This window comes from Garra rufa, chromosome 16 (genome assembly GCF_049309525.1).
Source record: "Garra rufa chromosome 16, GarRuf1.0, whole genome shotgun sequence".
Taxonomy (NCBI): Eukaryota; Metazoa; Chordata; class Actinopteri; order Cypriniformes; family Cyprinidae; genus Garra; species Garra rufa.
In genome coordinates, this window is record NC_133376.1 from 21,027,361 (window position 1) to 21,041,962 (window position 14,602).

General features: G+C 34.8%; 1 protein-coding gene across 1 annotated transcript; it reads left to right on the forward strand.

Annotated features, from left to right (window-relative positions):
* Nucleotides 1-8,574: 8,574 nt before the first annotated feature.
* On the forward strand, nucleotides 8,575-13,981 carry LOC141288100 (serine/threonine-protein kinase pim-2-like). Its single transcript, XM_073820212.1, has 5 exons — nucleotides 8,575-9,172; nucleotides 11,672-11,766; nucleotides 11,921-11,971; nucleotides 13,219-13,768; nucleotides 13,893-13,981. The coding sequence occupies exons 1-5, from the start codon at nucleotides 8,575-8,577 to the stop codon at nucleotides 13,979-13,981; spliced, it is 1,383 nt and encodes a 460-aa protein (XP_073676313.1).
* The last annotated feature ends 621 nt before the right edge of the window (nucleotides 13,982-14,602 follow it).

Here is a 14,602-nt window from a genome sequence, read left to right on the forward strand (position 1 = left end):
ATCTGTCAAATAAGTTTTGTATAAATAACAAAATTAAGGAAGTGTCTTACAAAATACTTCATAGAATTTATCCTGCCAAGCATGTTTTGGAAAGATTTAAGCTTAATATTTCATATAACTGTGAATTCTGCGGTCAAGAAAAAGAAACAATTTTGCATCTTTTTTTTCATTGTATTTATTCAAGATTATTTTGGAAAGATATGGAATTCTATATTAACAGAAAAATGGAATGTATGATAGAAATTTGTATATTTGATGTGCTTTTTTATACAGAAAATGAAAGTTTGAATTGTAAAGAACAACATATTATACATTTGTTTATTTTATTAGGAAAATTCCATATACATAAGAAAAAGTGGGCTCAGTGTAAACCAAATTTTTCTCATTTTATTAACGACTTTAAATTGTATGTAAATCTCTTGGAACAAACAAAAAACAAAAAAGCACTGAAAACATGTAATGCTCTAAAATCATTGAAGTTTATGTAATGTTACTTTCTTTTTTTTTTTTTTTTTTTTTTTTTCTTTCTTCTTTTTCTCTGGCAGCTAATGTTAATTTGATGTATGTAATACCTCTTGTTCTTGTGGCATTGAACCAACAATAAAAAAAAAAAAAAAAAAAAATTCAAGGCACTTCAGTGGACCTTTAAATGTAAATAGATGAACACCAACTGTTAAAAAACAGATGAACACATTAAATATATCAAGATCTCACCAGAGGAGAATTAAACACAAACACCACTAACATCTTCACTTATTACTGACACCACTATCACTTTATTTCTGTCATCTGTCTAAGATCTCATTGAGAATGAACAGATTTTAGCTCATAGTGGTGCTTTAGTTGGACTCTTGACCCTTGACTGTCTTTTGCATTTACATACAGTTGATTGTCACCATTGTTGAAATTTCATTTGTGGATTATTGATGTCTCAGTGTGTTCTTCTGATGCAGCTTTTTCATGCATGTATTGTGAAAAGAGAGTTGCAAATTACTAATGTTGTGGTACATCTTTGATTTGACAGATTCACACCACTTTTTCCATTATTAAGTCACAGTTGGGTTTAGTGTCCTTTTCATATTTAGAGCACACTTTCAGGCAAAATTAATATGAAAATCTGAGAGCCAACAGCACAACGAATAGAAACACTAACCACACTAATGGTATCTTAGAAATGATAAACATTTTAACCGAAATAAGAGCTTTTGGAGATGTATGACCTAAAGTAACTAGCTGGCAGCAGTGTTGCCAGTATATTACTGTAAAAAATGCCTGGTGAGGTCTAACAGTGTGGGTGTCTTTAATCAGGCAATACTTTATTTTAATAGTAATTGATTTGGACCCAGTATAATGCTTCATGTCTCTTTTCAAGTAAATTATGAGTCTTTAAGTAAGTATTATTCAAAATATAAGTATATATTTAAGTAGTATTTACAGTATTAAAATAGACAAATAATATAGTGTTACTTCTTTAATTGAACATACATTCAGTTATGTCTGACAACTTGACAAGTATTTTGTCAGTGTCATTAAAATTGGGTTTCAAAAAATTAATGAATGGTCTATAAGTATTTAGTATTTACAGTTTTTGCATAACAGTGATTATATTGGGCTTTATTAAACTTTATGAAAATGAATTTATATGCAATTTTTTTTACTACAAGTCAATTTATTGCTGAGATCCCTCCTTTGGCTCCCTCGTGTGGACGACCTGAGTTGAGGTCAATTCAGGAATGAACTCAACAATTCCAATTCAAAGAAGGAAATGGAATTGGAATTCAACAACAATTACAGGAAACAGAGTTGGAATTGAATTGGAATTACAGGAAGTGGAATTCAATTCAGGGAAATTCCACCGAATTCCGTTTATTGCTGTTTCTGAGCATTTATTTGTGATTGCATTTAGAGACATACATTTGAACTTTATTTATGATGCTTTACAAATACCAAGTAATGTATTAAATAGAGTTAGTAAATAAAAATGAGAACTGTACTTTATGAATTAATAATTGAATGACAGTGGTGATACGTTTCTGGATGTACTATACATTCAATAGATGATTACCACATAATATAATAATCACAAAAAAATTAGTCATGTTCACTCATGTATTTCATTCACTTTTTATTGCATCGAATTTTCATCATTTCCTGAAATTTGTCATGTGAAAAGATCATGCTTAACATACTAAACATACAGTACTTTGTATTTCTTTTATATGTTTGTTGTTTATGTGATTTACAATATTTGATGTACTATAAACTATTAAGCAAATCAAGTCAAATTATTTTATTAAGCAACTCAAGTGGAATTTAGTGGAATTTATTTGATTTCAATTCTGTTTCCTGACATTCCAATTCAATTCCAATTCCATTTCCTGTCAGCTGCATGCAATTCCAATTCCATTCCAGGAAGTGAATTGGAAATTACCATTCATTCTCAATTCAATTCATGAATGGCCCCAACCCTGTGCTGTGGACGAAATTAGTATTATGGCCTTCATCTCTAAATCACTTCAATATAAAAGGCTATTTTTTTGAATGATTACAAATGTTATACAAATGTATAAACATTGATTATTTCACTGATAATACACCCAAACACAAATTCACTGATTCAGTATCTTATTTCATGCTTCATTCCTGCTGCCTGTGTTTTTTTTTTTTTTTTTTTTTTTTTTTAGCACCAGCCGCCACTGTTAACGAATTAAAACTGCTTTTATGGGCGTTTCTTCAACTAGGGGCACTTTTAGCCTTGTTCGAAAGTCACATAACTCAGTCTCATAAGTTTAAATAATTTGTCTAGTTTTAAGGTCTGTAAGAGGACGAACTTAGATTACAAGAGAAATTGTTAATATTTTACTTTTTTTTCCAACCTGCAATGAACAAATGTGCATCTATACAGCTGTTATTTAAAAACAGAATAACTTTAGTTTTTATATTAAGTAGAGCATGATCTCATAAATTGTGGAAACATTTTTTAATGTGTGATGAGAACTTTTTAAATATTTTTTAAAAATGTGTGTGGTGGAAATGACAGTGTGTTGTGAAAATGACAAGAAATTAATGTAAATGTAGGGAAGCTTTATCCCAGTGCAACCATGACTGTTTCTGGATTGAAACATTTACAGTCATGCAAATCTATTCTTGCAATCCATATAAATTGTACTTTGTAACCAAAAATGTCATTTCCACCACGGAAGACAGTGTGGTGGAAATGACATTTCTGTATAGGTTTTTTTTTTTTTGTGTGTGTGAAAAAAAAGGAAGATAGCTTCACTGATTGGCTTTAAATTATTACATAGCATTTTGTGTATGTAAAATACTCTTATTTAACTTTAAAATTTTATCTTTTTAATAACTCCATTGACGGTACAGCATGTGGTGGAAATGACGTAGAATAAATGTATTAACTGATCGAGCAATCTTTACTTTGATTTTTCTTCATTTGTTGTTGATGAAAATGTAAATTCCCTCCATGTCCAACATGTGATCTGATGTCACTCAACATTTCCATAGAAACATCAAAAAAAATCTTTCACACAAACTTTTTAAAGATACATTACAGTGTTGTGGTGGAAATGACACCAATACGACAGCTATATTTTGTATAAAAAGTAATATTGATAGAGGTCTCATATTAAATACCATAATGTATTTTAATTATTTTACTAGTGCTTAATCCAAGTACATTAATAGTTACCAGATAAGTCATATTTTTAAACTGTATTTTCATTGTCGAAGTTTAAAAGTCTGGGTGTGTGTCAAGGAGAAAACACTGATTTTGACACCTATAAGGAGGTTGTAAAGTATAAAAAAAAATCATAATAAAAAGGTAGTATTTTTTTTAGGTTGGTTTTATTGATAGCTTGAAAAAGAAAGAGGAATTTGTCCAAAATTATGTATTTTTAAAAATATGACCAAAGTACATAAAAGTGCCCATAGTCTAAGAATCACCCTTATATTAACTGTTTTGGACTGCTTTCTTAAATTGGGTGCAATACCTGTGAGTTGTTCTAAACGCGGTTCTTCTCGTCCGGTGCGTGATTAGGGAAGAGCGGGGCACAACCTAACGCGGGGTTAATTGGGTTCAAATATTTCGAGAAGGGTCTGGCTGCAGACCGTGGATGCGAGTGGAGCTCCACTCAAGAGCGGAAATACGTCACCTCCACTTCCGACGCAAATTACTTTATTATTGTTTAATCTTTCGTTTTGTATTATTTATAGTTACATATACATGCACGTAATATTTACATTTTCTGTACATTTTATCGTTAAAACGTTTACCGTGGCAAATTATATAGGCTATGTATATAATTATATATTTTAGAAAGTAAACAGTAGATCTATAATATCACTGGGCATTAAATGAGAAGTTAATTTATTAAACATCTTAATCACAATTTGTATTTTAAACAAAATAACAACATGTACATATCACAGTAAAATAATGTTTTCCACAATGTTTAATTTAATTCCTTTATTTCAGACTCTTAGGTAAATATCAACAAAAGTAACAAAATATAGATAATACATAAGATAATACAAACATAAAATACACATACATCAAAACCTTTGAAAAACACACAAACATTCATGCCAACACTTTCGATACCAGAAGTACTTAGGATCACTTAATTTAAGGGTTACTTAGAAAAAATTTAATTTAATTTCTAGAATTATTAAATAGACACATACAATTGCAAATATTTTAATCCTTAACAAAGCGTAAATATTATTTTATAGCCTACCAAACCATAGGTATATTGCCGCCTTACAGGTGGTGTCGAAGCCGAGAAATCCATCTTTAAATCATGCATTATTTCTAATTGGGAAGCAGGAAAAATCCTAATTTCAAGTTGTCTGCAAGGCAGCATTGCGCCTATGTAAACTTTCACAAAACTAACATTGAAATTTCACAAGTAGTTTTGTTATGATATGATAACCTCGTTGTAACTCGCTAATGTAGCGATGCTAAATTATAGTGACTGCTTCGTATTCTGATTCAAAGAAGGCAAACCTCTTGGGCAGGTTTTAAGTGTCATTTACCATAATATGAATAAATAGTAGTTTTGCGCATGGTCATTTTGTAGTAATCCCCGCTTCACAAGCACTTATAATTAATAAAATTATTAGTCAATATTCTTAATTTATTTTGATCATATGCATACATGAACCATGCTTATAGCTACTTTTATAAGTTTATTTACAGATTAATTCATTTATACCTTGTGTAAGTAAAATTAAAATTCTATTTGTTTATTTCTTATGGTTTTCGTAGCACAAATTGAATTATTTTATGAAACTGTGTAAAAATCGCTTGGACATCTGGGACGCGAAAGCAACTTTTTCCACCTTTGACCGCAAGATGTCATTAGTGTGCAACGTGTTGAAAAGCTTCGAGTAATGTACCTTTTTACGATACACTTAAGGGGAAAGCCTCAGTGCTTCGAAAAGCTTCATTTTCCCATCACTACTAAATTAATAGGCTACAATAAAAAATAAAATTACCTGAATTAAAGTGCGCGACGCCATTTTGATTTTAGTGGAGATGACGTCTTTCCGGTTTGAGGGTGGAGGTGACGTATTTCCGGTGGAGCTCCACTCGCTGTATGTCTGCAGCCAGGTCCTCTTGGGATATTTCCACACATGCTAGCATAACCAAATTTACTGTATTTACTAGTTGCCATAGCAACACTATGCAGAGAAAAAAGAGCGCCAAGATTCAAAAGCATTTTGAAAATATCGCTGAATATTTATTTTACCATATTAAAAGTACTTTTCTGGCTGCTGAAGTAAACTTTTCATTTCAGTTTTTAGTATTCATTTAAAATTAGACAAATCTGCTGTTATTTTAATCTCCAATTTGTTAATTATCAGTTTAGATAGTTTATTAATGCTTGGCAAACCAGCAGAAGACACTAACCTGTATTATATTCCAGTGGCGCAGATGGTGAACACTGTGTGACAATATGCCCCGCTGTTATTAAACTATGCTATTCTATGACATGCAGTTTACACTATTTACTCCTAAGGATTTTGATAAGAAACCTACGGAGCCCCTTACGTCACCTGTAGAAGAAAAATAATTAATCCGTGGGGACGGTTTTGCAATTCGTTCCCTCAGTTTATAAACCGTTCTCACGAATTCTTAAACTGTTCCCTCAGTTTAACAATTCGTGCCCACGGATTAACAAACCGTGCCCACGAATTTCCAATCCGTGCGCTCAGATTTTGTAAACCGTACCCTCGGATTTTGAATCCGTACCCACAAATTCATAATCCGTGCGCACGCTTTCGCAATCCGTTCCCACAGTTTGTAAACTGCTCTCACGGATTTGTGGCCCCGCCCCCAAATTCAACCAGGACACGTGTTTATATGCTGGATGCATTGTTTTGCATTTATTAGACTTTATTTCTCAGTAGGCTATATGAGACTATGCAACAATGACAAAACAGAGTTTTTAGCTTTATTTTATATTAATCACCAATAGATTAGCTGCCAAAAAAACCTGTGTTTTAACCTATTGGTTATTAATGTAAAATAAACGATAAAAAGAAGCCTGTTTTGTAAGTGCGGTCATGGTACCAAAATAAAATAATAAGTGAAGAGCGCTGTTCAAACGGCTTTGTTTTATATAATATTTTTCAAAATATAAAATTACCTGAATTAAAAAAAAAAACGAGTTTTGGAGAGGAGAAGGTAAAAAGCAATACAAAACAAATAATGTACAGGTTATGTTGCCATTCCTTTGCTCTCAAACTAAATGCAATGTAATAATAGGCCTTATTTAATAATAACATTAATAGTGCAGCATGTATCTAACTCTGGGTGAAAAGCTTATCATAATCACAAATCCGTGAGAGCAGTTTACAAACTGTGGGAACGGATTGCGAAAGCGTGGGCACGGATTATGATTTTGTGGGTACGGATTCAAAATCCGAGGGTACGGTTTACAAAATCTGAGCGCACGGATTGGAAATTCGTGGGCACGGTTTGTTAATCCGTGGGCATGAATTGTTAAACCGAGGGAACAGTTTAAGAATTCGTGAGTACGGTTTATAAACTGAGGGAACGAATTGCAAAACCGTCCCCACGGATTAATTATTTTTCTTCTACAGGTGACGTAAGGGGCTCCGTAGAAACCACAAGAAACAGGTGAATAAAGGCTGACAATCAATGTTTAATATTCAGAAGTTATTATTTCATATGTAAAGCATTTTGGCTGGTTTATGTGTGTCGTGTCGTATGAGAGCAGTGTGTGGAGGGAGGTGAGTGTTTTTCTGAATGTCTAAATGTGTTTCATCTATTTGTCCACATTGCTGTACAGCTATGTGTTGCTATCAGGGCCGTTCAAAGCGTGGTTGCAATGTGTTCATTGTCAAACTCCAAAATTTGACAATGAAATCTTTTTAAACGTCATTCATTTGAAAAAGTTAACACATGTATTTTACTGACAAAATATTTTAGTTTGTTGTGTATATTTTTTTCATTCGATCAGATAACATTTTAAGCTGTCATACTCATATGGTCGTGTTACAACGTGCCCCTCAGATGTTACAATGTACCCCACCTACGGGGCATGTTGTCACGTTTCGCTTCCTTTCTTTTGGGGTAAATAACGAAAATCGTATACACTGTAAATATGAAACAAAGCGATATATTTGTACTAGACAAGTGTGAAAATAATGTTGATAAAAATTGTACTCTGAACCCCAAGCGGATTTACATAAACCGCGAAATTCAAAAAGTGTTAGGTTGTGCCCCGCTCTCCCCTACTTTCCATCCATGTTTTAAATGCGCATCCTTGAAAGCGCGCAGTTTTCGTACGTTGCATATTTACTTTAACTTATTAGGTATCAATGGTATGACGTTTGTTTGATAAAAATGCGTCCCCCCTAATTCTACACCCCTGGAAATGATAGTAGATGAAATTTACTCATTTCGTAGTGAAAATTGTTTCTTTTTTCCATCCAGTTGTACGTGCTGCTTTGAGAAACAAGGTCTCACCACCATAAACAACCATGCAACATTATCTGGAAATCAGAAACCAGTATATTCAAATAAAAATTATAATTTATAGAAGTATTACTTTTTTGATTTATTATTCCGCAAACAGCGCTTTATTTTATTATTATTATTATTTATTTATTTATTTTGTATTTCCCTGTTTTTTATTTTTTTTGCGTTTTTTATTTTTTTCGGTTTCAAAATCGATCAAGATCAACAAGGAGTGGAGTGGAGTGGAAAGGAGGGGTGGGGCGCGAATGCCCCCACCCTCGGCCCTGCTGCGCTTCATGCCGCTGCATCTGAACGTTCGAAAAAAGCCATGGCAACACAGCGTTTTGGGTCTTTGTGACGTCACATTCGTATAAAGGCCAGTGGAACTGCGGTCGGGTTGCGGTGCAGTTCCAATTTGTCACTGGTAGAAATCAGTCGATTTTTGCTAGAATTTAGTAGGCTACTTCAGCTCGAATTGTCTTATATCACTTGACTGGTAGAATTTCGTTCGAGCCGTGACAAATTCAGTTGATAAAAGTTTTCGCTAGAACATCAGAAAGAAATCTAGACCAATGGAACCGTGCACGTCTCGCAACTGCAGAGCAGAGCAAGCTGCTGCATGTGCATCACCTGTTCCAGAAAAAGTAGGAAAGGCGAAAAAGATGGAGAGGTTTTTTAAACGGGTATTTACTCCTAAATCTAAGGGAACCTCCAATGCAGCAGAACAGGACCAGTGCAGAGATGCTGCTGTTGCTGTTGCTGCTGCTGCAGGTGTCTCACCAGGGCCCGAGGAGAACCCAGGCCCAGTAAAAAAGAAAAATAAGTTTAAGAGGTTCTGCAAATGGGCTTTTTCACGTAAATCTAAGAAAAACGCCACAGGAGCCCAACAGAACAACTTAGAGCCTCAGAGCACTTCCATCACTTCCATGTACAGCTGTGTGTCTTCCCTCACTGCCACTGCGCAGGAGGGTAATGAAGACATTCCTGAAGCTGAACAGCAAAGCGACACTACATCAGTGTGCAGCTGGTACAGCTGTGTATCATCCCTCACAGCCAATGAGGACGCTGAGCCATCTGTGAGCCAGGAGAACAGTAGAGTTTCGCCATCGGACAACATTTTCTGGAATGCGGAGACTGAAAAGATCCATATAAATTTAAAAGGAAAGACAGGTCAGTTTATTGACACAAACCCCAACCACTGACTCATTAGATGTGCTAAAAGTAGGCCTACCTCAGTTTGAATATTTTTTTTCTGGACATTGTGCCTCATTTAGTGATCATTTTGTATTTGTATGCACAAAAGAACTTCTCATGTCTGTCTAATTCACAATATTTGTGACCCTGGACCACAAAACCAGTCTTAAGTAGCACGGGTACATTAGTAGCAATAGGCAAAAATACATTGTATGGGTCAAAATTATCAAATTTTCTTTTATGCCAAAATTATTAGGATATTAAGATTATGTTCCATTAAGATATTTTATAAATGTCCTACTTTAAATATATGAAAACTTAATTTTTGATTAGTAATATGCATTACTAAGAACTTAATTTTGACTACTGAAAAAAGTTTTTTATGTGCCTCTTTATTGTTGTTTTTTTGTGATTTCCTACATCCTTTGGGTTAAAAAAAAATTCTACAATTTAGAGTTTTTACGTTTTGTTTTTATTTTTAATTTTACAGCATGTCCACTGTAGTGGACCACAGGACCATTTTAGTTCGAAACGACAGCCAAACTCAGACAACAAAACTGTACAGAATATGGCTGTAAAGGGATATTAATCCAACATTTATGTAACAAAAACAAAACAACTGAAATCAAGCATTTTCCATAACTTGCAATGAGTCTGTTACAGCACTGTGCAGGAATTTTGGCCCACTCATCTTGGCAGAATTGTTGTAATTCAGCCACATTGGAGGGTTTTCGAGCATGGACCGCCTTTTTTAAGGTCATGCTGTTGGCATCTCAATAGGATTCAGGTCAGGACTTTGACTAGGCCACTCCAAAGTCTTCATTTTGTTTTTCTTCAACCATTCAGAAGTGAATTTGCTGGTGTGTATTGTCCTTCTGCAGAACCACAGAGTGCGGTATCTTTCCTGTTCTTCCCTTTCTGTCTCTGTGTCTGTCTCAGTCTGCTCATCTGAGTCTCCTGCAATTTCTTCCTCTTCTTCAACATCTTCTTGTATGTTACATTCAAATTTATCCTCATCTGACAGCTCTAAGTCAGAGTCTCCCTCAACTATCTTATAAAAATCCTCTCTGCTTCAGTTCTGCCTCCTACAACATGCAGTCATTAATTACATTAAGATGGTCCTGATGTCCACTATAGTTGACATTTAAAAAAGGATGATATTTTGAAACATAAACAATTTAACAGCTTTGAAAGCTAAATGTATTGTTACTGACACTTTAATAAACAAATATATATGTGATAATAATAGTAAAAAACATGTAAAAAAGCTAAATTTTACATATCTCTGTCCTTCCCATAAAATGTGCTCATTTGCATGTCGGCCATTTTGGATTCAGTGTAAAAGTGGTTCCCTGCATGCCAGCCAATCAAATGACATATCACTAGAAAGCCCAGGATGTCCTCTGCACAGTACAACAGGACTTGACAGAGTAGCTCAAAAAATTCAAAGAAAATTCATGAAAACACAAGGTCCACTACAGAGGACATAAGTCAATGGGCGGGGTCTCAGGAGGATATATATATATATATATATATATATATATATATATATATATATATATATATATATATATATATTTAGATTTTTATTTTTGCACCCTTTGATTCCTTTGATCCATATCTTGGCCAAATATTGTCCTATCCTAACAAACCATACAACAATGGAAAGCTTTCTAATGATCTATAAATCTCAATATCTAAAAAAAACTGACCCTTATGACTGTTTTTGTGGTCCAGGGTCATGTTTCCAGGTCAATTTGCTCTTAGTCTCATTCTAATGTTAATGTATTTGGTTAATTCTAAATGAGCGACTGCGTGTCTGAGGTTAGTCATTTGCATTAAAACTCCATATAAGTGAATTCTGCTTTTCATTTATAGCCTTTCATCACTCTCTAAGGTTGCAGAAAGGTATTCACGCATAAAAAACAAAAACAAATATAGCTGTAAGCAGCAATTAATGCTTTAAAGCATTTAAGCACATATAAAAAAGACATTGCATATTATTAGCAAGCCTGTAATGACCTAAATCAATGCCTAAAAAGCATTTTTGGCAAATACAGGTAATAGTACCATAGAAATATGATGTTTTTTAATGTTTATGACTTTTGTAACAGTAGCTGTCTAAAATCCATCACATGTGCGCTCCAGGTTTTGTGAAGTTTAGAGTTTCCATTTAGGTTTTATAGGCTATTGAGTGTATTTGGACAGGCCCCATTTTCTAAACGGCCCCGTTACTGCTTTCCAAAACGGTCTTTAATATGATACAAAGAGTATGTGTGAAAAAATGTGCAAATACAACCCCCCTAAAAATGACCCCTAAATAAAGGTTTTTGTGAACAAATTCAAACATCCTTTTTTGTTCTAATGAAAAGTGAATATATTTAGGTTGTGGGATGCACCATAATAATCTGTCTTTAATCAGAAGTTTTGATGGTTTACACTGTAAATTTACCATCTACTTTTTTTTTTTTACAGATAACATCTACCAGCATTATAAAGTTGGTATAAAGCTGGGTCATGGATCTTTTGGAGACGTCTATGAAGCGATCCGGTTGTCCGATTCACGAAAGGTTTGTTTCTTTACTTGCAAATAAAATGATTTAGCATTCTTTTACATCAAGGTTCATGACTGGAATCATGTTGCACAGATAAATAATTGCACCTTGTTATCACACAAAAAAAAGAATAATAAAAATAAATCTTTTTTTTTCTCTTTGTGAACAGGTGGCACTCAAAATTGTGCAAAAGAAGAAGGGCGTACGAAAAATCAGGATTGTAAGTAGGCTGCTTCTGTGTTTGTCTTTGCTTTCTCACTCTCAGTTACTATTTCCAGTTCAATTTGTTAGGGGTTCAAGCGTGTACTGCTGAAACCCTATTCTAATTGTTAGAATAGTCACGGATCAGCGATCTCGACGTAAAACTGATCGTGCAGACCAAATCGTAAGTCGCAGAAGCTTGACACTTGAAGGGATGGTAGTACTCACATTGCCTACAACATCACCAAAGCTCACCCCAATTGGCCTGACAGGGGCGCTACAGCGATCAAAAGTATGAAATCGCTATTAACTCCTAAAGCATCAGTCGCAGGCGAAATTTTTGGGTATTTTGGAATTTTTACTAAACCTACTTTAGCAAACTAGTCTAGGGTTTTCACCTGATCGGAACCAAACCAGTGCTCTGAAGAGCAAATATCGATAATTATAAAATAAAAATAAAAAAAAAGTTGAACTTCTGACTCACCGTCGCAATGGGATGCCAACATGTTCGAAAGAGGCAGGGCCACTTTAAGTAAATTGCCTATAACTTCTGAACGGAATGACATATCTTTGCCACACTCAGAACACTTATGTAAGAGCTCAATCTGAGTTTGCAGGACAAAAATGGCAGAGCTTGACCACTTGGTGGTGCTGTAAGAGGGAAAAAAAAAAACATAAAAATGGCTATACCTACGCAACCATTTGTCCTATCAACATGAAAATCGCTGCGCACTGTCTTGGGTCCCAAGTGGCACAAGTTTCTATAAGGTAAAAAACATTGGCCTAATTAAACAATTGAGCCTTCGCAAACAGCTTGATTGACATGCAATTTGACCAATGATAATGCCAAACAGGAGAGTAGATTAATAAAAAATTGTGTGTATTGACGTCTTTTCGCGGTCGAAATAAAACACGTTCATTCATGTTTATTTCGTGCTTTAAATAAAAAAGAAAAGACGATCGGTTTGTGCGTCGATTGATCTAGTAGGGCAATACAGTAATCTGTCAACACATATTAAAGAGCCACAAAATGGTATTTATTGTTTGAATTTATCTAAAAATGTTTCTAAAAACATTGTTTTGTCAAATGACCTGCTCTGTCTTGTCTTAGTTTCCTCTTTGTTCCGTGGTGTATTTTTCACTGCGTGAGAACATGATGTGTAGTGTGAAAGCAGCATTTGTTTGTAAGGAGAGGGATTACAAAATGTTGTTGTACTAATTCGGATAGATTTCCTAATCATCATGTTACTTTTCCCTCTCCTCTAGAACTATTTTACGGAACCCTTGCCAGTAGAGGTCGCTGCGATGATTCTGATAAACAAAGGCCCTAGAGTTCCTCACATAATCCAGCTGCTGGACTGGTATGAGACACAGAGAGAATACATACTGGTCTTAGAGCGGCCCATGCCATGTGAAGACATGAGGCAGTTTCTACTACAACGCGGTGGCTGCATCGGGGAACCAGCAGCACGAATTGTCATGCAGCAGGTTGTCAGTGCTGCAATAATATGCTGCCAAAGAGGCGTCGTCCACAGAGACATCAAGCTGGAAAACCTGCTCATTAACAAAAACACCTTGCAGGTCAAATTAATAGACTTTGGCTGCGGTGACCGCTTGAGAAGGTCTGCCTATACAGGGTTCAGTGGAACGAAATGTTATGCTCCCCCAGAGATCAATTACGGAGGCTACCACGGCAAGCCTGCAGCAGTGTATTCTTTAGGCACGCTGTTGTACAGGATGCTGTGTGGGAAGTTCCCTGGTTTGCAGCTCAGGGATATCTTTAACAGGACCTGGTACACGAAAGAACTTTCCAAAGGTGAGGGCATGTGGACAGATCATAAAGAAACTTTTTTGAATTACGGCTTAAAATAGCGTAATCAGTTACAGTAAGTATGAAGTTTACTGTAATAATCTGATGTCTCTCTCCTCTTTGTACACAGAATGCATAGATCTCATCTATTGCTGCTTGGAAAGCAATCCAAAAGAACGGATTCATTTGGAAAAGATCCTCCAACATGACTGGTTCTAGGCATTGATCCTGAATGTAAAAATCAAAAACGGAAGCTAGTAGAAGTAGTAGATGAGGTAGAAAATAATATTTAAAAAAAAATAGATATAGCACAACAGCATATTTATATTATTTGTGCGCAGAAAAAAAAAAAAAAACTTAAAACATATATAACTAATACAGGGCTTGAAATGAACTTTTACTTGTTAGCACTGGTGCTCCCAACTTCAAAAAATGTATGAGCACCCATTGGATATTAAGGTGCACCACTAGTGCCAACTGAGCAGAACTGCCACTTGTCCCAGCATTTCTTTTTAGTAATGCACCGATCTTGATTCCTCCGATTCTGATTGCTGATGTTTTACAAGCAAATGGGCTGATTCTGAAAGCCTTTTTAAAAATATATATACTTTATGCCTTAAGCAAGGGACAAGAATGAATGAAAATATGAGTACATTAACAAGATGTTTATTATCTTTACATGTAGAGCCATTTAAATTAGAGGCAACCACTGCATGTCTTAAACAATCTACACGAAGATGCTGAATACATTAGCAATTTCTGATTTAAATTTGATTACATAATTTCAATATCTGATGCAAAAATGCTCTCGTGTAGAATCGCTCTCTAAATGTAGGGTAT